Here is a 24026-nt window from a genome sequence, read left to right on the forward strand (position 1 = left end):
ATTGAACTGGTACCTCTGCATGGAGCCTGTCAGTGTCAGCATTCCATGGAAATGTGGCCAGCTGTCCTGAGGCACTGCCAGCCCTCAGGAGGAATGGTGTTTAACATGCATAATGTCACTTTTCTGATTCTTGAGATGCTCTAGTAAAAAATCAGCAAACTGGGGATTTCCACATTTCTGATTTTCTCTGTTGGTCTCCCAGAACTCTGAACTGGCTTGGGTTAAAACTGTTTTGTAGGCCCCTTATGTATTTCATTTCATTGAAGGTGGGAAAATGTCCAGCCAGTGATTGATGGGGTTTTGGAACTTGTTCAGACTTTTACTTTACTGTTCTTACCCTGGAATCAGATCCAGCCTTCCCTGAGCTGCAAGGCTCCTCCTGGCTTCCCACTGACTTTTTGCTCTTCAATTTATAAAGAAAAGAGAGAGGGGAAAAGCAGCAAAAAGTAGAGCAAGCCTGAAGTATTTCAGTTGGTTCTGTGTTGAGATGAAATTTAAAATTTCAGAACAGACAGGTCTGTACTTCCTGCTTCCTTTTTTCCTCATCTTGTTGCCCTGCCAGGGCTCCTGTGTTTGCTGAGATTTTCATCTGGAGCCAAAATCCAGCAGATGAGGTGAATTAAATTCGAGCAGCCAGCATTAGAGGACTGTTCCTTCTGTGAAGTTTTCAGTGAAAGTTAAAAACTTCCCAAGTTCAGGATTTTTGAGGACCCTGATGAGTGTTGAAAGCTGAGCCTGAGCTGGGGCCTCACTGCAGGAAAAGGAGATGTGAGCATCCCTGAGGGAGCTGGGACAGGTGTGTCCCACAAGGAGCAGATTTTCAACAGCACAGCAAAAATGATACCAAAACCCCTCCTGATCTCTGTGCAGAAAGGGTTTGGAGAACTGAAATCTGACTTAGAAGGCAGGCCTGGTGCATCCTTAACGCTGGAGCAGCTTTCAAGCAGCTCTGTAATTTGGAATGTGAGTGACGTCAGTTCTTCTGGCCATCTGCTTAGAAAATCTAGTTGTAACTGAAAATATCCAGCCCTTTTTTCTCCATTGCTAGGTGGTGACTACACACTTATGTAATTTAACAGCTCAAATTCTTTTCCATTCTGGTGATCTCTTCATGAAGCTGGGAAGGGGAGGATGCTGCAGGGAGGGATCAGGGATTCTTCAGGTCCCTGCCCCGGGGGGAAGCCCAGGGCTGGGGGTTGGAAAATGGGATCCTGCTCCTTCTGGGGCTGTTTGCTCCGTGACCTTGGACAAGAACGTTCTCTTTTTTCCCTACCTCAGTTTCCCTTATTAAGCAGTGATAATGACACTTCCTATCTCGCAGGCATTGTTAGGATCTAATGAGTCATGCTATGGAACACTCAGCAAGGCACAAGGTATTGTTATAATTACTGCCTGTGCTCTTCTGCTCAGTCCCTGCCTCTCCCCCCCTCCTTTTTGCTGCTTGGCACATCCAAACATCCCATTTTAATGCTGTTCTTTAAATACCTGTTTGGCTGCACTGCTCCTCCTGCTCAGGTTGTAACTGGAGTATAAAATTGTATTGATGGAAAATATATATATGAAAATGCACCCTGTGATAGTGCCTGGAAAATAAAGGGAGCAGAGCTGTCAGCCATTTCCTAAAGCATTTTAATGACAAAACTTATAAGAGCACAAGAACAGGTTGTAAACCTAGGAACTGCAGGCATTGCCATGCAACCTAATGTTCAGATAAAACATTTCCTTTTTTAAATTATTTACTCATTCCTAGTAAATAAATTTTCCAAGCAGAATAACGACAATGCTCTGTGATTAATTTTTGTTGAGAATTTGATCTAATTCTTGGTGGAAAACGGAAATCTTTCTGTATTACTGATCTTTAATGCCAGCAGAGTCCTGGATCAAGCATCCCTTTAGGTCCCTCCCTTTCACCAGTGACCATGACAAAGAGCTGATATCACTGGGGACAGGAATGAGACAGAATTTACCAAGGATGAGCTGAAGTTTTAGGAGAAAAAAAAGACTTTCTGCGTATTCTTTATAGCTGCTCAGGTCATGCATATTAAAATTCAACTTGGAACAGGAGGAACTACTTCAGTTTATTATTCCAAAGGAGAAAAACTAATGACAAATAAAATAGAAACCAACTTTCTCAGTGGAGGTAGGAAGTGATGCCAGTGTTGTGCCCCCTCCCCTTTTTTAAAAGCAAACATATTACTGCAGGTAAAATGGGCTTTGGGTTTGCCTCACAGGAGCTACTTTGATAAAAGACTTTCAGCTCCTGTAAATACATAAATAGTGGTGAAGGGGAAGCTGAATCACTGAATGCAGAGCTGCCCTGGCCTTACAGGAATATATGTCTGGGCTGTATATTTGCTCCCTGACATATTTGCTTATGTGCCACCACTCCTGTGCTCTTAGGAAATAAATTAGGAAATAAATCAGTTGTCAGTGAATAAATAACAGTGAAAAAAAACCCCAGCCTAAAGGAAGGCTGTGATAGGCAGGAAATGCTCTCATTTGTATAATATCAGAACCAGTCACTATACCATAATTTATTTTTTTTTTCCCTGAAAGCTTTTCCACCTGTCATGCATAGCTGCAAAGTTTAAATGACCGTTCAGCTGGCTCCAGCAGCAGCTCTGAGAAACAGTAAATCTTTGTGTTGCATCTCCTGTTACAATGCAGCATTTTGGTACATTAATACTGACTTGCAGCTCTAGAGCTTACATTTATTTTCCTAAAGCACTAGAAAGAATGATTTCATATTAGGGGGGGGGGAAGAGGAGTGGGAATTACTCAGTAGTTAGGTTTAATTGTTCTGAATCCTTCCAGTGCTTCATGAGAAAATGTACTGAGATGTGCAGTATAGTGGGAAATGTGATGGAAAGGTATAATTTGACCACCTACCAGTAGCAGCTGAAAAGCAATTCCATGTCTATCAGGATTAATCACTGGCTCATTATTGAGAATCCCTTCGTGCTCACTCCTGAATCCTCCTTCAGGACAGCTCCGGCTCAGCCCTTCCCTCCCTGGAGCTCGGCCCAGCCCTGAGCTGCCATTGCACAGGAGCACCTTTTGTTTGGTCACTTTTGGTGCTTTCTGCTGTGGAAATTGCGTGGCTGGAAGGGCGGGCAGGGCAGGGCAGGGCAGCCCCCCAGGCCAGCAGCATCTCCAGACACTTTATGGCCCCCCTGTCTGGTCATTTACCTCCAGCTGAACTCTGCCGGTGGACGTGGCCAAGTATTTCATTTGGACAAGGAAAAAAAGAGCATTATTGAAAGGGACTGACCTTTCCATCACCCTGCTCTGTCGTCATGGTGCTTTTATAGCATTTCTCTCGACCAACCCCTTCCCTTTTCTCAACCACAATCATTCCCCTCCTCCTCTCCCGTCCATCCTCCCCGGGGACTTGGTGGTTTCTGTGTTTCCTCAGACACCTGCCCTCATCCCTGCAGCTCCTGGGGCTCCTGGCACAGGCTGAAATGCTCATTTGGTCCAGCACAGAGCTGGGAGATGCTGGATTTCCCTCTGGGCTGGCTGTCCATTCCCAGCACAGGAGCCTTGGGAATGGATTTCCTCTGAGGGATTTCATGGCGCTCCTGGAGCATTTGTTTTATAGGGAGAGTGGAGAGTGGCTGTTCCTTGTGGAGCAGGGAGTTCAGTGCCTCTCCTGAGCTGAAATCCATATGGGAGTGGGAAATCATCCCCTGGAGCCCAGGGCTGGGGCACTGAGGGGACAATTCAGGCACAGAGATCCCTGCCTGAGGGATGGGGACAGAACCTGTGCCCATGGAAATGTGTGTCGTGCTCAGGGAGAATCCAGCCTGAAAATGGGATTACTGATTTTCCCTGAGCACACAGGAAACACCAACATCTGTGTCAGTGCAGTGGGAGCAGTGAAAATGGCAATTTATTATAGTGCATTTTTATTTTCCTTACAGAACTTCCTGGCCAATCTAGAATTAAAATTACAGATTTACAAAATATTGGCAAAGGTGTGGTGTTTCCATGAATTTGTTTTGGTAAACACAAAGTACCAAACTGCTCAAAGCCATTTTCAGGGGAAGCTGAGATGCTTTTGGGGTGATAATTTACACTGAAGAGTTTTGGTTGCCACTGCATTCCTGGAATTATTTGATATTCTACATGGAAAAATTCCACCTGTGTATTACACAAAATTCCACCTCAGTGCATTACACACAATTTTGGGACCTTTTGTTCTGACTGTTGAGGTCACCTGGACTGTACCTACAGGAATCTGTGCATAATTCCAGGTGATCCCTTCTATTGCTGCTGTTATTATTGGACATTCAGTGTTTACTATGGGCATAACTTTTGAGGATTTTTCTTCTAGATGCAGCTCTCTTCCACTGATTCTTAAATCTCACATGATTTTAGGGTGGCATCCAAACTTTACATTTCCCACAAGCTTCAAGTCAAGCCCAGTGTCAGAGATGTGGATGTTTAAATACTGATCACATATTTCTGCTTCAAAACATGGCAGAATATCTCTGATATTTTAATAAAAGCTTCAAAACATGGCAGAATATCTGTGGTATTTCAGTGATAGCATTGCACTTGTGCATTCCTTAACCAAAGACTCATCTCTGTGAGCTTGGACTGGTAAAACCTGGATTTTTATCCAATTTCTAATGAACATTTCAATTCAGTAATATTGAATATTACTGACAGTGCACTTGGGCTGGAATGAACCCACAGTTCTGTACAGGCTCTGTTTGGGCATTTGGGACATTTTTATTGAAATCCAAATGTGATGCTGGAATCCTGAGGAGGGGTTAATGTGAGACCTGGACAGGTGACACAGCCAAGGCCTCACCCAGGTTGTGTTCCTGCTATTTTTGTTTTGCACCTCTGCAAATCTGAATCTTTGTAGTGCTCCAGAATTAATGATGTGTCAATAAACCCATCAGAAAGGGTAAAATCACAGTCCAGTGATTCAGGAGTGTGGTTGGAGTGGTAAAAACCTTCCCAACAATGTAACCTGAGCATGATGGCTCAGCCACCTTTACACAGGGATAACTTGCTGTATTTGTAATCTGCTTTTTGGGTGCAGTTCCAGGCATTTGCAAGTAAAACATCTTTGCCCACAAGAAGGGAGTTGCCTTTCACTTTCTTCTTCCTACCCTAGGTTTTCTGTATATGGGGACAAATGTACCTTGGACCAGATCACTTTTGTTCTGCTGAAAAATGTAATCATTAAAAGAAAGCCATTCATTAAAATAATTCTTTAGGCTTGTTGTTTCATGTGGAGGAGAAAACACCACAAAAATAAATCTGACTTATGCATGAGGCATAAAAGTGTTGTCTAAGATGTTAACAGATCTCAGTCAGCTGACGTGAGGGAGCTGGGAGAAAAGATCCTTAAATATTGCCCCTTCACAGAGGGACCAGTGTTGTTGCAGGGGTTTTGAGAAGTCTTTGTGGATATTTAGACATTCATTTCTCTGTGCAGAGTGTTGTCCATGAACCTGGATAAACCCAGGACTAAGTTGTTGGTTGGCTCCAGCCTAGGCGTCTAAGCTAACTGCAGGTTTTAAAGCATCTCCTCCAGGGTGAATTATTGTCCAAAAGTGCCTTTCTGATGCCTGCAAGGGAATCTGGACAGCCCCATGTAAATGTCTGTAAGCACAGGGTACCTGTGGGGAACCCAGTTCTAAATAATCCTATTTTACATATCAGAGCTTGGGTTTGAACTCAGTGATGGAGAACATAATGAGCAGCAATTCACAGGGAATTCACTTCTTTTTGCAAAAAAAGAGCAACCCTTGTGGAATGTCCAGTTTTGGAGGATTTCATCATAGATTAACTTAAATCTTCTTTTCTGTTGAACTCCATGCTTGTATTTAGAAAGATGAACTGAGCCCTTTTGAGTTGTTGGAGGTTTCCACAACTGGTCCTGCAACAGTTCTCTGCAGCTACTGGCAAAGTGCAGCCAGGTTTGAAAACTGAATGTTCAACATGTACAGGACAAAACTCATGAGCTGCACCTTGAATTGTTTCCCAGCTGGAATTAATGGTGTTTAACCCTATTAAAGAATTAGGAAAAGGAGGTTCTTTGGGATTTGTAGTGTTTCTGTAGTGCCTTCTGCTGGAAAACACCAAACTCCTTCAGAAACTGGGATGCTGTTTATATTTATTGTTTACATTTTATTTACCTAAAGCCATTTAAATAATGTCAGTGGCAGAGCCAGGAATAAAACCCAGTGCTGCTTCAGGCCTGTGTAACTCTCAGTCCTGCCCTAAAGCTGATGGACAGATAATTCTTCACATGCCACAAAGGATTTCAATATTTTTTATGGAAAAACAGTGAAGAGTTATTGGAAATATCCATGAGAAGGGCATTAAAGTGGGTAGAACCAGTGAGTTTTGCACAAACCCCAAGTCTGTGACCCCAGATTTAAAGCACATGTGTCTGCTTTGGGCTGTTGGTATTTATTTGTTCTGTGTCCTCACTCCCAGCACTGCTTGAGGATTTTATCTCCCCTTGTTTTGGGTTTAGACTGATATGCAAATTAAAGAAATTGGCTCCAAAGGAGTGAGGTTGAGTTTTAGGGTTTTTGATGGGATTTTTGTCCAGCTTTAATTCTAATTAAAAAGGAGAAAGAAGCACAAACTGTGTTTTCTCACCATCTGAAGCTGCCTCAACTTGCATTCCACGTGGGTCCTGCTGGCTCTACAATGTCTGCTGCTGACAGCACATGATTTTAGTATCTAATTCTATTAGTCATGACCCAAATCAGCTTCAAAATGGTTAAACACATAGAAGAGGAGTAGGAGTAGAGTGTCAAGAATAGCTTGGAAGAAGATGTTATCCCACATACCAGGAGCTGGTATCTCAAAGGTGTCACAGTGATGGAAGTGAGGAGAGGGCTGAGCTGCCAAGTTGGTGTAACAAATAAATATTGACTCCCAATGGAACGTGCACTTCTCCAGCAATTCAGGATATCCCTGGAGCAGAGCTGCCACAGAGTTCAGCTCCTTGTGCTGCACCTTTGGGAACAATTCCCATCCAGCCTGGTGGGGAACAGGAGCAGGAGCCAGAAGCAGCAGCCCTCATGCTCAGCTGCTGAGTGAGTCACTTGGCCTGTTTTTGTTGTGCAGGAGGAGCTGGGATGGGGCTCCTGGATCTGGTGGCACAGCTCCTTGGCTCTTCATGCAGGTCATGATGTAAAATTAGGCCTCATTTCTGAACTAATTGTCACTAAAAAGGTGTTTTTGGCCTTAATGTTTGGGTTGCTCTGGTTTACTCTGCGTAGAGCTGTGGAAATGCTGCTCCATTTACATTTTTTATAATCCTATTTCTCACCACTCCCAACATGCTATCGTGCTGTCTTTGGATGGATGAAAGGAACCACAGAGCCACAAAGCAGCAAGTGGAAAACTGTAGGAAAGAATGTCAGGAGCACTGACAGGGTCTGAGGGAGCTGTGCTGGAAGTTTACAGTGGATGTGTTGGAGTGAAGGGAGTGTCAGCAAATCCACCTTCCAGGGTGCCTTGGTGGTGTTAATGCATTCACATTAACTGCAGCCCTTAATTCATTTGCATTTCTTCATTTCTTGCTTCTTGCCAGGAGCTTCACACCCTATCGAGAGGAAAGGTGACCCAGAAGGAGCAGAAATCCAGGATTTTTAAAAAGCATACATTTGCCAGAGATAGATATTGCTGCTTCTTGGATTTTAAAGGGGGAGAACTCACTTGGAGCTCAGTGTTGGAGCTCTCCCTTTAAGGCTTGTGGTTATAGTCCATGTTTTAATCACTACTTTGATCTGATTAAATCCTCAGCCACAGAGAAATCAGCTTAGAGAAACATGTCTCCTGTTGAACCTGACAGCAGCAGCAGTTCAGAAAACCAAGCCAAACATCATTTGGAAAACAATGGAAGTTTTAGGTGTCACCAAGAGTCTGTGGGGTGGTGAATCACTGGCACTGCTTTCCAGGCTGCTCCTGGGGATGTCCAAACTCCCCTGTGCCTTCCTCTCCTGTGCAACACATCAAACCTGGCCCAGAAAGAAAACCTGCAATTGGCTGGGTTTTTATTCTTGTGCCTTCTGCCTCTTAGCAGTGCTGGGATCAGGTGTGAGTAGGATGGACAGGGAGGAAACAAACCTCACTCACTGTGCTTTGCTGGGGAGTTGGGGATCAAATGAGTTTTAATCTTCTTTCAATCTGTCTGCCACCTTATTCCTCTCAATCTCCTTTCAAGATGTTATTCAAATCCACATGTGGGTTTCTTTACCAAGATTATAACACAAGAAGTATCCCATTAAACAATTCCGGTGGCACCCTACCACAATCCTTAGCCTGTGGATCAATATTAAAGTTGTGTGGAGAAAAAAAGGGGGGAAACACCACTTAAAACAAGAAATGTGTTTTCTCTGATCTCAGATTTACCCTGTTATTTCTCACAGTGCAGCTTTCAGCAGGTTCTGTGTCCATCCTTACTGGTGCAGACAAGGAATGTCTAACACTGCTAATCTAAAATTAAATGCTTTATGTTTCACCTGATGTTTTGAGCCAGCAGGACCACAACAGTTCCATCCTAGAGTGAAAATCAAGGTCTGTTTCTCTCCAAACTCACACAAAGTAGCAGTCAGGATATGGGAGCCTGAGAAAAGTCAGTCTCTTCTGTCCATGCCTTTATCTGAAATTCCAAGGAAGCAGAGAAGTCCTTGTTTACACTCTCACCTCAGCTCTACTAAACCTGATCAGTTGGACTCCACCATTGCGGAAGAATTGCCATTTTAAAGCTCTTCTGCAATGGGATCAGGTTTGCAGCATTGCTGGGGCACAGCAGCCCTGTGGATCAGGGTTCAATGCCTTGCCCAAGGTCAGTACACGAATCATGTTTTATCTACTATGGTGGCCACAAATCTTGGCAAACCAATTCTTTGGCCATTTTTTTTCTCTCTGTGACCTGTTAACAGACCCTGTTTTAGCCCTCTGGGTGCTACAAGCTCTGTGTCAAACAACAGTGTCTGCACTCCCCTCTGGAGCAGCATTCCTGGCTCAGGAAAATCTGGAAATCAATCAATCAAATCCCAGGAAAATCTGAGATTCTGACAGGTTTGCCCCAGTGTCCTGCAGTATGGCATTAGCTTTGTCCTGGGAGAGAAATTCAGCTGAGGAGAGGGGTCAGACAAAACAAATTTCATGGGATTGAGTCTGTTTTGAGCTTTTTTCCACCCCTTGCTAAAGCTGAAAGCTCCCCCTGTCTCCCTGGTCAGTGCTGGGGAGCCAGGCACACAAATGGGGGGGATGGAGGTGTCACTTTTCCTTTTAAATTGTGGAGCTGCAGGGGAGAAAAGGCCTGTCCAGAGGCAGCCCCTGAGCTGCCCTGAGTGCAGCCAGCTATTCTGGGAAGGCAGCAGCTCACAAAAGGCACGAGAAAGGCAAGAAGACACAGGGCCCCAAGCTATTGTTCCCCCTGTTCATTCCAAATAATCGTGACTCCCGTGACCTCCTGGCTCCTTCCCTGCAATGGGCATTTGGGGGCAGCTGCTGCCCTGAGCAGCTGAGCCCTGCATTATCTGCAGCTCCTTCCTCCCAGCCCCAGAGAGCAATGATCACCTCCCCTGCCACAGATTCATCTGTCCTCCTTAATGAGGGTTTGGGATTCTGTTTGGTGTTTCAGGGCTTGTTCTCTCCCTTCCCCTGAGCTTTGCTGCTTCAGCCCCATCCCTGTTCCATGTGCAGTTGTTGTTGCTGTAGAGCTCAGCCTGTTTCTTAGGGAAGTTGCCTGAACTTGGCCTTGTTGAGAGCAGGATTGTGATTTTTGTCAGAGAGAATTCAATTCGATGTTTCAGTTCTTTTCCCTCCTAAGCAGAAGTTTTCTTCTCCTGCTTGGAGGAACCTGCCTGAATTTCTTGGACAATAATTCTCAAGCTGTGTATGAACAGCTTTGATGGTTGCAAAGGATTTTTGCCTTAATGTGTTTGAGGCCTTTGAAGCTTTTGGTTCTTGCACCACTTAAATTAGGTTTATATCTACCTAAAGGTGATAGTTTTTGTTTCCTTTAGTGGCTGGCAAAACTCTCCTTGAGGTGAGCTTTGATTTTCTCAGTCTCACTTGTGTTTAGGTGAAATGTCAGCTTCCCTGTGCTTCAGGCTACAGACACTGGGTTTGTACCAGCAGGTTGTTGGGTTTTTCCTTGGGGAGACAAAAATCCACCCTGGCTGGAGTCATCCCTCCATCAAACCCATCTTGTCCCCTTCTCCTTGGTCTGTGGGGTTCCTCACCTCCTCCATGCATGGAGAGAAAAGGGATTTTCAGGTCACACTTTGTCCCTCTGGGAAAGGGAGCTGTGAGATCCTTCCTTGCTCTGTCCTTGCAGCCCCCAGGCTTCACCTGGCACAGGTATATTCTGTTAAACCTTCAGGTTAACCTGCTTGGGGTTTTTGAATACTCAATCTCAGAAAAATGGGACAGAGAGATCTGTAGTGTGAGGCAGGTAAATGTTTAGGGGCTGTTGGCACAGTGTCATGGGAAAGCAGGCAGTGAATTAAATACAAATGTTTGGTTGGAACATCTCACTCCTGATCTAACAGTAACATCCTTTAATTTGTCTGTCCAGGCTCTCCTTTTCTGTTGGGTTGCACAAGGGAACCAGGGGATCAGTCTAATTTCAGATTTTTCTTTCATGTTTGACTCTTGACTTGTGCACCTTTTTCCTTTGGTGTTTCTGTGAAGGAGACCCCTCAGTGAATGGTGATTTGCAGCTGTGTGAAATCCTTACAGCACTTTATTCTTGGAGTTTTGTGCTTCTTTAAAGCAAGGAAAGCTGTGGCAGTGTAAGAATGGTTAAATTATCCTTATGGGGAACTCCAGAGATCAAAGCAAACCTTGGGATTACCCATCTCCCAGGACTGCATTGTTGTTGGATTCTTCACTGGGATGTGACTGATTGTGCTGGCATGATGAGTGACACTGGCATGGAGGTTTTGCTGGTCCTTTTGGGAGGATGTCAGGGCATTTTTCCACACAGACATCTCCCTGGTGTTCATCCCTGTCTCTGTGGAATGTGTGGCGCACACAGATGGAGTGGCCCAGGAGTACCCAATGTCCTGCAGGACCTTGTGCCAAATCTGAACTCTGGAAATGGCTCAGAGTTCTGTTCTTCCTCCCAGGGGCAAGGCACTTTGTGCCTGACTGCAGATCTCTGACATTTCTGTTGTCACCCGACAGATCTGAGCCCTTCACCCATTTTACCACAATTTCCTGCAAACTCAGCCTATGGTTACTGAGTCCCTTCTGTGCATGATCCACCCTCCCTTCAGCTCCTGGCATCAGACAGACATTTCCTGTCCCTGTTCTAGATGGATACACACCACCTCCTTCCCTGATTTGTTATTTATTTATCATTCTTTGTGTGCTGGATGGATGAAAACAGCCCTGAAGTGCAGAGCTGTGAACCCTCAGTGTCCCAGAGCAGTGACACTGTGCAGCTCCCCTGATGTGACAGCAATGCTCTCGTGCACTCAGGGGCTGAGTCAGGCTTTGCCTTGACCTGAGACTTTCAGGTCAGGCTCTACTGCCAGTTTATATCACCCTGTGGGCAAAACACATCACAGTTGTGCTCTGCCCAGGGGATGGACAGCACAAACCTCTGCTGTGTAAGGTCTGGCTGCTCACCATGGTTTTAACCTCTAATATTTCTTAAAGCCTTGTGTGTATCAGTCACTGCATCAGAGGCTGCCTTGGAAAAGTTCAACCCAAATTGATTTGAGGCTTCCAAGTATCAGACACAAGAAGAAAATCAAATATGAGGCCTGGAGTTCAGCTGTGTGTTGGTCCCCATGCTGGGTTTGATGCAGTGTCAGTGTTGTGAGAGCAGAATTCCATGAGCAGAAACACAGAAAGAAAGGCTTTGGATTGATATTTTGGAAATCTTGCTTACTGTGCAGTTTGGAAGTTGGTTGTGTTGACAATAATCAAAGTTCACCCCATGGTTTAAGCAGAGGAAAGTGGGGAAGGATGTTGGCATTTAGAGCTCCAAACTTTCCCTCACCCCTTTCTTTGTGTTCCTGCTCTCGGGCTGCAGTCCAGGCTCTGTGGTGGTTTGTAATTAAACCCAAAGCTTGAAGGTTCTGGGGAGTTCTCTCTGCCTACCAGGTCACACTGAATCTGGTTTCTATCATGGAATATTTCAGTTCAGTTACCCCTTGAGGAAGTCTGGGAACAGACAGGCCATTCATATTGAACAGATGACCTAGGCTTAAAAAAACCCTTTTTGTCTCTTAAGCTTATGGCTAAGATATTATGAAAACTGCTTAATAATGTGCCCTAACATTTATACCACACTATTTTCTTACTTTAATTTTCCAGGCAATTAAAAATAATTGAAAGTTACTGCCAAACCCCCTGAAGATATACTTTTTCTTTCAAATAAGCTTATTTTCATACTTGTGAGGTCACCAGATATTTATTTGACCATCTTTATGGGGGTCAGGCCCGTGGCACACACAGAAGGGGGATGTGGAATAGAACTTGCATTGTAGCAGCAAAGTGAGAAGTGAGAGCCAAGTGGGGAGGGGCCGTGTTTATTGCTGGGGCACCACAAACAGCACTTGTACACCCACCAAGCCAGGCCTAAATTCTGCACTTCAGCCCTAAAAATCTGTGTTTAAAGCCTGTTAATTCTGACTAGAGGCAAACAGAGCTTTGAGTGCTTGGTGAGGATGAGCTGGGGCCCGGCAGTGCCTTGGGGGCCCTCAGTGGGTGGGTTTGGTTTGGGGGGCACTGGAGCCCTTTGGGGGCTCTGGGCATTCTGAGCCCCACGTTGTCACTGTGGCCATCAGGGGGATGCAGTGGGGAGGGAAAGGAGGGGTTTTGTTGGGGGATGTGCACAGTGAAACCTCCCTCTCTGCTCTCCTATTAATAGAGTTGTAGCAGACACAACCCATGTGGCTGAGCAGTCACGCTGCTCTCAGCATTGCTCAGCCAGTTCTCCCCTAAAGGCTCCAAATCTCTCCTGTTATACAAGAACTCAGAGCCTTCTTGGAGTGTCCCAGATTTCCCCTCCTGCCCATCCTATTCCCCTTCCATTTCTCCCTTCAAATTATCTTTTGCTGCCTCATCTGATGTTACACAAAGTAGGTTTTTTGAAATGTTGTGTCTTTCTCTCTCCATATTCACACACATGGGGCATTTCCTCTTACCTGTGGTCAAAAGGTGAGTTTATGTTGGGAAAAAGGAGAGAAACGGGTGGGCTTTTTGTCAAAATTCTGTTTATTGGACAAGACAATGTGCTAAAGGCTTCTTCTGCAGTGATGGGGTTCACGTTGAACATCCCAGTGTAGGGATAATATTTTTACAGAATATCCTGAGCTGGAAGGGACCCAAAAAAATCATCCAAGTCCAACTGCTGGTCCTGCACAGGACACCCCAGCAGTCCTACCAGGTGGTTTAGCTCAGTTATTTTAAATTTTTGGTGACTGTTGGAAGTGTTTCTCTTTTCTCAAGGTGACCAAAGGATAAAAATCCTTTTCTGAGTGCATCACCCCAGTGTTGTGGCTGAAATTAATTCTGATTAGACAAATCACTCACTGGAACATGGAAGGTTCCTCCAAAGCAAACCCTTCCTGACACAGCAGAGCTGCTTTGGCAAAAAGAGCAAACTCAAAGAGCAAACTCAAGGGTTCTCTCCTCTCCTTCATTCATCCTCCTCCTCCTCCTCCTTCCTCCCCTCTTAAACCACCCCTAACCCTCCTTAACTCCATGTCTGGTGGAAGGAGCATGTGATGCTTATTTCTAAAGGCAGCAAAATGAGCTTTGGAAGTCTAAGACTGTAATTGGTTGTCTGCCTTTATCCTGGGAGCTCTGGGAGGTTCAGGAGTAATAAATGTGCCTTAAAGTGGATGAGCTGCTTGTGCCTTTCCTGGAACTGCAGAGCACCGAGCTTGTCTGCTGCTCAGGGAAGCATCTGCCTGTCTGCAGCTCTCAAAACATTCTGAAAGCAGAGAATTTAGGTTTTCCCTCTCTTGTGAGTGTGGAGAAGTTGCTCAGCGTGTTCTTGCAGGGCTTGACTGAAAATTGAGTTCCTTTGGAGGATATTAAATTTGCTCAGGAGCTTAAAGGCATTGGCTGAAATACCTATAACTTAAAAATAGTTATCTTAATTACCTAAAATATCTATAACTGTATGGTTGCTCCTCTTCTTGAGTCATCTTCTGATAGAAGGACTCAAGGTGTGAGGTTTTGGGATCTGAGGGCTTGCTCTGTTTCTTTTCCCACTGGGACTGGGGGTTTTCCATGGCTCTGCCTTGTAACCTTAATAGGATTTGTGACTATTAATCCATGGCCTATGTATTGACTTTCACTGATATTTATGTAAAGCAGGCTTGGGTTTAAAAACTGCATTGGGCGCTGGGTGGAGCAGAAAATTCAGAATCTGTGGTGATGTTACAGTGACTTGTGAAGGTGTTGGAGGTAATTGCAGGTGTTTCCCTACACCTCACTGTGCTGGGGCTGCAGAGCAGAGCCTGGCTCTGTGTCCTGTCATTGCACACAGAATGCTCTGAGCTTTCCCTGTGGTCATCTCAAATAAATGAAATTCAGTGAAAAATAAATGTAGGGCAGTGCTGCCTTTGTGCAGCCTGAGAATCCCAATTGTTTTGCACAGTTTTTATTCTGTATGACCAAAAAATGACCCAGATGTGCTGCTAAAATGCTAAAATGGATTTTCCTGCAGTGGGATGCAGGAAATAATGTAAATACTGCAGGTGAGTGTGCCCAGGGCAGGCAGGGGCGCTGTGCTTGCTGTGCTCCAGTGGCTCCTCAGCCTCTGAGGTCATTCCTGGGGATGTTCTCAGGCTCCTGTCCCAGCTTAGGCTGGCAGGGCGCTGGCCCTGCCCTCAGCAGCAGTGTCACACACTCACACACGTGTGCCAGCCCAGGAGAGCCAGCCTGGCACCAATGCCACGTTAGGGTGAGGGCTGACAGTGAATTCTCCAGCTGGACTGGGACAATTGTTCAAGGCTGGGCACTGACTTGGTTTTCTCTGTGCTGTTTGCTTTTCCTCCCAGAATTAAAAGGGTTGGGTGCTGGTGGCTCTGCAGGGCAGATTCTGTGCCCCAGGGGACTTGGGGACACCCAAATCAGCTTGGCAGCTCCATCCCCAGGTACCACAGAGAAGTTTGAGAAGTATCAAGAAGTACCATAGAGAAGAGAAGCATCAAAACCCCATCAGTTTTATCAGTTTTAGAGCTCCCTCTCTCCTCTCTTGGCTTCCTAAACTGTGCTGGAGTTAGTGGAAGTCACAAGGGGAATGCTGCTCCTTTTATGTAACACTGGAGACCAAACTGAGGTTCTGGCTGGCAGAGTGGACTTGTCCCCACAACCCAGGAGCAGATGGAGCTGGAACCTGAGTCAGTAACAGCAACAGAGCCTGCTTGCATGGCAGAGAAAATGTGGGGAGAAAATTCTGTTCACAAAGGGCTTTTTAATTCCCAGCACTGTGAGCCCACAAACTCACAGTTTTGGCACAGAGGGAAATTCTGATTTTCCTTGCTGACCCTGATGGCATCACTTGGTTCTTTCCCAGTTCCAGAAATGTTTTGTGGGCCAGCCCTCCCTGTGTGTGCGGCACAGGTCCCTGGCCACATTCCCCTCCCTTGGTCACTCTGCTTCCCCTGCTCCTGTCAGGGTACCCCTGGAGCTGCTGCCAAAAAGCACCAGAGGAAAAGGGGCCCTGCCCTGAGCTCAGCCCCCTGCCCTGCCCTGGGCAAGGCGATTTCAGCTGTTTTGTTCTGATTCCAACCACAGGGCAGGGAATTCTTTTCAAGCTGTAACTTTTAGTTTCCACTGGAAAGGCAAAACAGCCTCTTAGCCAGTGGAAAAGGCTTCCAGGTGCATTGGCCAAGAGGGAAAAGGCAAGGACATCGTGTAACAAACGATCAGCTCTTTGCAGAGGGATTTTAACCAGAAAAATCAACAAATCAGGGGTGCTTCATTGGAGGGATTTATTAACACTGAGGTAGCCACATTCTCACATGGCTTTTCCTTTTTATTCTGGCTTATTTCAGCGTTCCCATCTGGGCTGAGGGTCTCACCCCACGATGGGGTTGTGCTCTGTGTTCTCTGGGATTTCTGCAGGAATCAGAATCACTCTGAATGGGAAATACTGATTTTGTGAGCAACTACTATAGAATTTTAGGACCAAGAGAATGGCTATTAAGAAGTCATTATTAGTAGAAGATTTGAAGAGTTGATTTATAGATCCATATTTATATCAAAGATGGATGTAGCAGGAGAACAATAAATTAAAAGCGTAATTGTAGAGATCAGGGGTTAAACAGCCAGGTGAGCTGGCTGAGCATTTTTTATCAGTGCAGGTTTCCAGGTAGAATCTTCATCATGTCCAAGCCTCATGGAACTTGGGGGAAAAGTTCCTAAATTGCAGTGGCCCAAAGAATCCCAGCAGCTTCAGCAGGGGGTGAGGATTAGGAGGGATTTGCCTTTTCTGCCTCATCTGAGGCTGAAGTTTGTGGCTCTGGGTGTGCCTGGGAGGTGCTTGCAGGGTTTGCTGGAGCACAGCCTGCTAGCAATGCCTTGTGTTCAATCAGCAGATGTCATCTGGCCTAATTTTTGTGCTAAAGGAATAAAAGGAAAGAAATGTTGAGACAGGAGAGAAAAGGGTTTTTTCCTTTCTTTTGTGCTAGCCAAGAAGCTTTGAAAATGGATGATGACTTATGCCAGGGGCTATGTAGAGTGTTCTAGAAAATAATTTAAATTTGCCTTTACACAATGAATTCATCAAAGGGTACTTGCAGGACTTTGCTGTAAACTGTCTGAAATAAAACAGCCCAGTCCCTTTTCACTTGTGCTGTGGTAAATTCTGGAGATGTTTCCATAGAAATTAAAGATTTTTGCACAGGTGTGAGAAAAACTCAGTTCCCAGGTTTTTTTAGGTGAACCTCCCAATGCTGCCAGCATGACCAAACCATCTCCTCTCCTATCCAGTTCTTCCAGCCCAGCTGGGGAGGTGTTTGCATGGAAAATCAGCCCTGTGCAGAGCCAGGGAGGACACAGAACCCTGGGACAGGGAGAGCAGGGGGGATTTTTGCACAGCTCCTTCCCCCCTGTGCCTGGCAGCTTTGGTTGGTGCAGATTCCCCCCAGGTCACCCCTGGGGGACACCCTGGGTGTGCTGGCAAGGCAGGAATAGAAAGCAAATACTTGCCATAATCACACGTCCCAAAATGACAGGGGAAAAGGAGTCCTTGTGCTTCCACCAGAGCAGCAAAAAAAGGGAAGATGGAAAAAAGTCTGGATTCCTGCCCAATGAAACCAAAATTGTAAAAAAAAAAAAAGAAAGAAAAATAAAACAAATGCTCCATACGCTCCCTGGAACTGACACTGCAGTGTGGTAGGTTTTTTCTCTTTTAAATATCTCCAGTAGACAAGCAGTAAATCTTCTTAGAGCTCCGTGGCACAGCTTTATTTTTAGCTTTTTTTATTATGGAGACAACCCTCCGCAGCTTTCAATCTGTACCTGAATATATTTATTCCTCTAATCCACGTGAAAGTGCAGTCCTTACAAAGAGCTCTAATACCTTATTAATCACTTCTGGAGCACGTCACAAAGAGGCTTTAGCAAGAAGTGTTCTGGCCATGGGCAACGTGCTCCTGGAGGCTTAAAGGATGTGGATAAAGGGCCCTTTTCCCACATGGCAGAACCTCCAGTGGGCATTTTAAAATTTGAGTTTAACTGGAAATTTGAAAGAATCTGTCAGAGCCCTCTCCCTTCTCATGTGGCTCTTAGGGAGACTCAGGGCTGTGATTTGTGAGAGCAGCACGTGGAAAATTCCAAGTTCAGCTCCCAGGTGTGGGAATTGTGGTCTCAGTAACCTCCAGAAGCAGATTTGAATCCTTGTCACTGGTCAAGGAACATTCCTTCTGAAATGCCATTTACACAACTGGGGAACTTCTTAATCCCTGTGCCAGCAGGAGCCTGAAAAACGTGTCCTGGGAGGAGGAGTGGCCACTCAGAGCCAGCACTTCCCTGGGCTTAAAATAAAACTCTGCATCCTTCTGTTCCAAGGAAAAGCAGGAGATAAATGTCATGGCAGCCTTTCAAAATGGGTCAGTGGTGTTCCCATCCTGTGTCTGCTGCTCAGCTGGCTGTGACTGCTCTGTGCTCACCAAGTGACCCAGGAAAGCCACCCAGAACAGACCCTGGAAATTCTCTTTCTCACTTCCACTTGCATTTCTCACCGTGCCCTTTGTGGAGCAGGAACAGGCTCAGACACTGCTTGCTCAGATGTTTTCTGGAGTTCAGAGCGCCTCAAAATCCAGACCTGTGCTGCTGGGGGCTCCCCGCTGGCTCAGGGCTGCTGTGCTGTGTTTCACCCCGGGCTGTGTGGCCTGTTCCCCCCTGTGTGCTCAGGGCTGCTGTGCTGTGTTTCACCCCGGGCTGTGTGGCCTGTTCCCCCCTGTGTGCCCAGGGCTGCTGTGCTGTGTTTCACCCCGGCTGTCGGGCCTGTTCCCCCCTGTGTGCTCAGGGCTGCTGTGCTGTGTTTCACCCCGGGCTGTGTGGCCTGTTCCCCCCCTGTTGGCCCAGGGCTGCTGTGCTGTGTTTCACCCCGGGGAGTGTGGCCTGTTCCCCCCCTGTTGGCCCAGGGCTGCTGTGCTGTGTTTCACCCCGGGCTGTGTGGCGCGTTCCCCCCGCAGGGCCTGCCGGGCTCTCTCGGGGTTCACAGCCCAGCGCGGGCGGTTCTGCCCCGCTGAGAGCGCGGCCGAGCCTCCGTGCCCAGGCAGGGACAGGAAGCTCCACCCGGGCTGGGCTGTGGCTGTCTGAGCCCGGGTGACAACGGCACAGGGAGAGGACGCTGCACATTCACAGCACATTTTTGTATTTTCTCTGCTTGTCCCTGCCTTTCCAGCTGGGTTTTGCAGTGCAATTGTTTCTGATTTCCACCTGCCTTAAGGATACGAAATGGAATTCTGCAGCCTTGCAGTATTTTGCCAATTAATTTTGCAGATTTCTCTGGGTTGGGATAGCTCAGTAGCTTTGGGGACATGAAATCTTTTATTTTTAAAGGAATAAATGAAATTCAGGGCCCACATTTCCCAGCCCTGTTCTGAAGGAGGGGATGAGCCAAGGGATGGATTCCCCAGTGGAAGCAGCGCAAAGTGCAGCCACACCTGGCTGGGGAGGGCGACCAGCTCAGACAAACCTGTGCCACTGCCCTGCTTTACCACATCTCTGTCTTTAACCAGGATTTGGGATTTATTGCCCAGCTCAGACCCAATTTGGGGAGGTTTTATCAGCACAGGGTAGGGCAGGATTTGGAGCATGGGCTGATTGTTGCAGGTACATTTCCCAGCTAAAACTTCAGAGGTATGGAGGCCTCCTAAGTGTTTTCCATTTGTTGATGTTTTCATCCTTAACAAGGCAAAAGCAGCCCAGTTCTCAGTACCACATGTTGTGGGTTTGGGGCAGAGTAGCAAAGGATGAGGAGGGAGCAAAAGCCTTTGCTCAGTCCAGATGTGTGACACTGGGATACAGCAGGGGAAATAAAAGTGAATTATTCAGGAAATGTATTTTGGTAGACACTAGGACACCCAGAATCATACCTGTGAGCACTCCCACATCTTCAAATATAAGATTATTTCTGGGTTCATTTTCCATTGCATTTGTAGCAAAAGGTGTTGTTGAGGTGCCTGACCTGCAGCTGCTGGTTCTGCTCCTGGTGCTGAGCTCCAGGGAAGGTTTGTCTTCCTGAGAAGGAGAGGGTCAAAAATTCTTTCCACTGGTCTCATGGTTTGTTACTGTAATATTTAATTGAAGTAGAAAATTTGATCTGACATGTCAAATGTGGCCCTGGCTGGCTGCAGGCCAAGCTGAGCCGCCTCATTTCGGTTTGCCTTAAAATGGCTGGCAAAGTTCACAGGCCCAAATTTCCCTTTGGAATGCACCTCTGAAAGCTTTTTTTAGTGACTGTGTAAATCTTTCTGTATCTATTTTTCCCCTAAAATTTTCTTCAGAAACCAACAGTCCCAAAGCTTAAGTAGATGTTTCATGTAAGCATTTCTGGGCCCACTTTGTATCCTGAAGTTTGTTCTGTCTGTGGATTGGAGAAAATGTTTATTAACAAGTGGCTGTGTCCAGCACAAAGCCCATTTGACAGCAGATTATTAAATTGCCTCCAATGGAAATAAAAATGAATAGGAAATAAGGAAATATTTATTTCAGTTTTTTGGAGGTTTTTTTTGAGTGTTCCATAAATCGTTTATGAAGATGGCAAAAAAGCTAGATCAGATTTTCAGTATTTCTTTTGCAACTTGGTGTGTGTTTCATTATTTGGCACAGAGGAAGAAATGAAATCAAACCATCCCCATTTGAAGCAGTCCCAAGGTTTGTTGGCTGCTGTGGCTGGGCTGGAAGTGTCAGAGTGGGGTATTTGGTGCCTGGAATGTGTCCTGCAGTGGGATGTAATGGCTGAGTCACAGGGAGAGCAGATTTGGTGCTCAGTGTCTGCCTTGTTCCACATCTGAGTCTCTCCCTGTAGTAGAAACTGCTGGAATTGGTGCATTTTTACCTTGTTAAAGTGAAACCTAAATCCAAGGTGGGTTTTTTAAAGCATCTGCCAAGAGGCAATTCTGCCTCAAACATGGAATGATCCGTGGAATGCAGGTGGGGCAGGGGTTGGAGCAGTGAGCACAGCAGCTCCAAACCTCGCTCACAGCACCCTGAGTGCCTGGGGTGCTGCTCCAGCTCTGGGCTCCCAGGAGTGCTGGGGTGGGAGATGATTCCAGGGCAGGAAAACCCCAGCACCTCCTGCGGGGGAGCACAGCCCTGGTTTCCCTGTGTGCACCCCTCCTTTGCTGCTTGTTTCCAGTGCACCCCATGTTTCCAGATCAGCTTCTGGACATGGAATTTGGGCAGCATTTCCCAGGGGTGCTCAGCCCCTCCTGTCCTGGGGTCAGCCCTGAAGGTGAAAGAAGGGGGACAGTGGAGAGAGATTGAGAGAATTCCTTAAAAAATGCAAACGGGATCGTTCTGCTGTACCATCTCCCCAGCCTGTCTAGGGCTGTCCCTGCTCCCCATTCCCAGAGCTGGGGGTGCTGGGGGGCTGCTCTGGGCCCAGCCTGGGGCCTGTCCTGCTCCTGCCTGGACAGAATGTTCAGGACGGACGGACAGACGGACGGACGGGGGGAGGGAGGGACGGGTTCCACGCTGAGTCTTGCCACCTGTTGCCTTTTCCATTCCAAGCCCCCCTTCCTCCCCAGCCTGCAGGCCGAGTCCCCTCCCCACACGGCTCCGCGTCCCCGGTGGATGGGCTGGGATCAGCAGGCCCTGCCAAATGCCTTTCCCATGCAGTCACTGACTCTGCACAGGCAGCATCTCCCCAGCAAAACCAAATCTCTCCCAGTGCTTTGTGCTGTGTTTTCTAGAGAAGGGCCCAGGAATGCCCTTTCCTAGCTGGGTGTGAGGGGAGGGCCCGTGCCCTGGCTGGGCAGCCCTGGGGAAGCCTGAAGCTGTGCCCAGAGAATCTGCTGCAAATCCCATGGAGCTGGAATTTGGCACTGGCAGGGGCTAATTTTGTCCTGGGGGTTGCACACACACCCCCACAGCCCTCCCATGTCATCCTCCCTCATCTGCTGTGCATGGAAAGCTGCCCCAGGCTCCCCGTGCCAGGGAATGCTGTGCTGAGCCCTGCAGGCCTGGGGGTGACGCTGCTGGGCACTCCGGGCTGGCAGGGCACACAGGGCAATGCCAGATGGGCTGGCAGGGGCTGCACAGGGCCCTGCCCTGCTCCCGTGGGATCAGCAGGCTCTGCATGGGCTGAGGGTGTCACTCCCTCCCGATCTGGGCACTGATGGGGTGCAGTCAGAGAGCTCTTGGGGAGGGAGCCCTGAGAAGGGCACTGGGACAATTCTGCAGGTGTTTTTCAGGTAAATAATTTAAATCACAGTGCTCAGGGTTCAGCAGCAGCTGGAGGAGCACTCTCTGAGTTCCCAGCTGAAGGTGCCTTGAGGGGACTGATTTTCAGAGCACAGGACATTGGCAAATGAGGTCCTTCCTGTCACTGGGCTGTAGCATTTCAGGCTCCCAGGTTATTGCCACCCCAGACACACCTGGATCAACACTTGTTTGCCCACAAAAATCACAGTGATGAGACAAATAAATGCAAATATGAGCAATTATTAATGACTGCAGGGTGGCTGTGCCACCCTTCTGGGAGCCAGGCTTAGTGGGAACGGGGAAAGGTGGAGAACTGCAAAAAGTCACAAAAAGGAATAGAAACAGGGCTGGGATGTTTCTTTTATTGTTTCTGGTCGTGATGCAGCACAAGGTCCAGAACCTTCTCCCTCCCTGCTGTGAGAGGTGTTTGTACTGGCAGCCCTTCAAGCTGGTATCCCCAGTGCACCAGTTAAACCAGTAGTTACCAATTTTTTTGCAAGCCACGCTGGGACTATAGGAATTTTATTCCTTCACAGTGTTGAAGGAAAGGGATTTTGCTTGCCAAAGGGCTTTCTTATGCTTGAGGATGATTTATGGGCCAAGCTGAGCCACTTGTGGAAAAGGCAAAGCAGCTCTTGGCAGCACCCCCAGAATCCACTGCAGCTGTGGGGTAGTGAAGTCATCGGCATAACAACCACTGCAAACAGAATAACAAAGTCTGTTCTGTTCTCATTTAAAATAATCTTTCCAGTTCAGCAACCACATTAAACTTACCTTTCTGCATGCAAAAATCATAAAAGGCTGATATTTCTCCTCAGCCTGGAGCAGTGTCTCCCTTTGATCACTGCCCATCTCTGCTGTGCCATGCACACCTGATCCCAGTGTCTCCCATGGAGGAGTGAAGTGTGTTATGTCACAGTCTGTGTCTGCCCCTTGTTTGCGCTCCTTTGTTTGGCCTTGCATTTGAGAAAAGAAGAAAAACACCCTTCTAAACTAAAGAAACTAAAAGAGTTTCTTCCTTCTAAATAACAAAATTTGCTTTTGCTTTATAACTTGTTTCTAAGCTGATTGCAAAATGAGGAATCTGACTTTGATTTTTCCTGCTTTTGTTTCAGGTCTCTTCAGATCCCCCTGCTTCCAAAAAGCCCAAAATAGATGACTCTGCTTCCCAATCTCCAGCTTCTTCTGAGAAGGAAAAACAGTCCAGTTGGTTACGGTCCTTATCCAGTTCATCTAATAAGGTGATTGTTGAATATTTTGTCATCAAGAGAGATCAAATTGGCACAAAGCATCACTCTTCTGAGACCAGAGGAGAAAATGAGGGAAAGAACATGCCCAGGGTTTCTAAATTAGTAACATTTCCATCCTTTCCCTAGTCAGCATTGAGCTACACAGTCCCCCCAGATTCCTTGTCACCCTCCAGTGCTCATTGACCTGGATTGTGCCAGGGAAGTCAGGAATTCCCTTGTGCCTTTGAGGTACAGGAACCCTGCAAGGCTCAGGATTTGTTTGTAGCTCTTTGTGATCCCTCCAAACTGCACGGAGCTCGTTGGCCAGCAGAACCCCTGAGCAAGGAGGTCGTTGGCCAGTGGGGAGCAGCTGTGGGGATGACTGAGGGTACCCTGGGCAGCCCCAGGTCCCCTCTGGGGGGTTGATGCTCTCAGAGGTTTTTGGGGTCACTGATGTCGTGTCTGTCCCCAGAGCATCGGCTGCGTGCACCCGCGGCAGCGCCTCTCCGCCTTCCGGCCCTGGTCCCCCGCGGTGTCAGCCAGCGAGAAGGAGCTCTCCAGCCACCTGCCCGCCCTCATCCGGGACAGGTAAGGACACAGGGACAGCACAGGGGGTGCCAGCTGCCCCTGGCTTTGTCCCCGTGCTCACTCAGGGCGTTTGCAGCTGCAGGGTTTTGTTTGCAGAAAGGAAACACAAAAAGCATCGCTGGTTTGTGTGTGAAGGGTTTAAAGGTGGCACCTGCCATGGAAGTGTCAGGTGGAGGCTGCTGAGATGGGGTGGACACTTGGGGTGCAGTCACTGAAGGTCCTGGGCAGTGTCAGGGAGGTGCAGGCACTGCCAGGCCCCTGTCCCTGGTACCAGCTCCTGTCCCAGCCCAGCTCCAGCCTCTC

General features: G+C 47.2%; 1 protein-coding gene across 2 annotated transcripts in view; it reads left to right on the forward strand.

The window, feature by feature from the left end:
- The window catches only part of SKI (SKI proto-oncogene), a 100908-nt gene that overhangs the window by 66395 nt on the left and 10487 nt on the right, over window positions 1-24026 (forward strand). For both annotated transcript variants that reach the window (XM_059487405.1, XM_059487406.1), the window contains 2 exons: window positions 23022-23147; window positions 23608-23723. In XM_059487405.1, the coding sequence (XP_059343388.1) occupies window positions 23022-23147; window positions 23608-23723 (242 nt within the window). The remainder of the gene's footprint in view (window positions 1-23021; window positions 23148-23607; window positions 23724-24026) is intronic.

Source organism: Ammospiza nelsoni, chromosome 22, assembly GCF_027579445.1.
Source record: "Ammospiza nelsoni isolate bAmmNel1 chromosome 22, bAmmNel1.pri, whole genome shotgun sequence".
NCBI lineage: Eukaryota > Metazoa > Chordata > Aves > Passeriformes > Passerellidae > Ammospiza > Ammospiza nelsoni.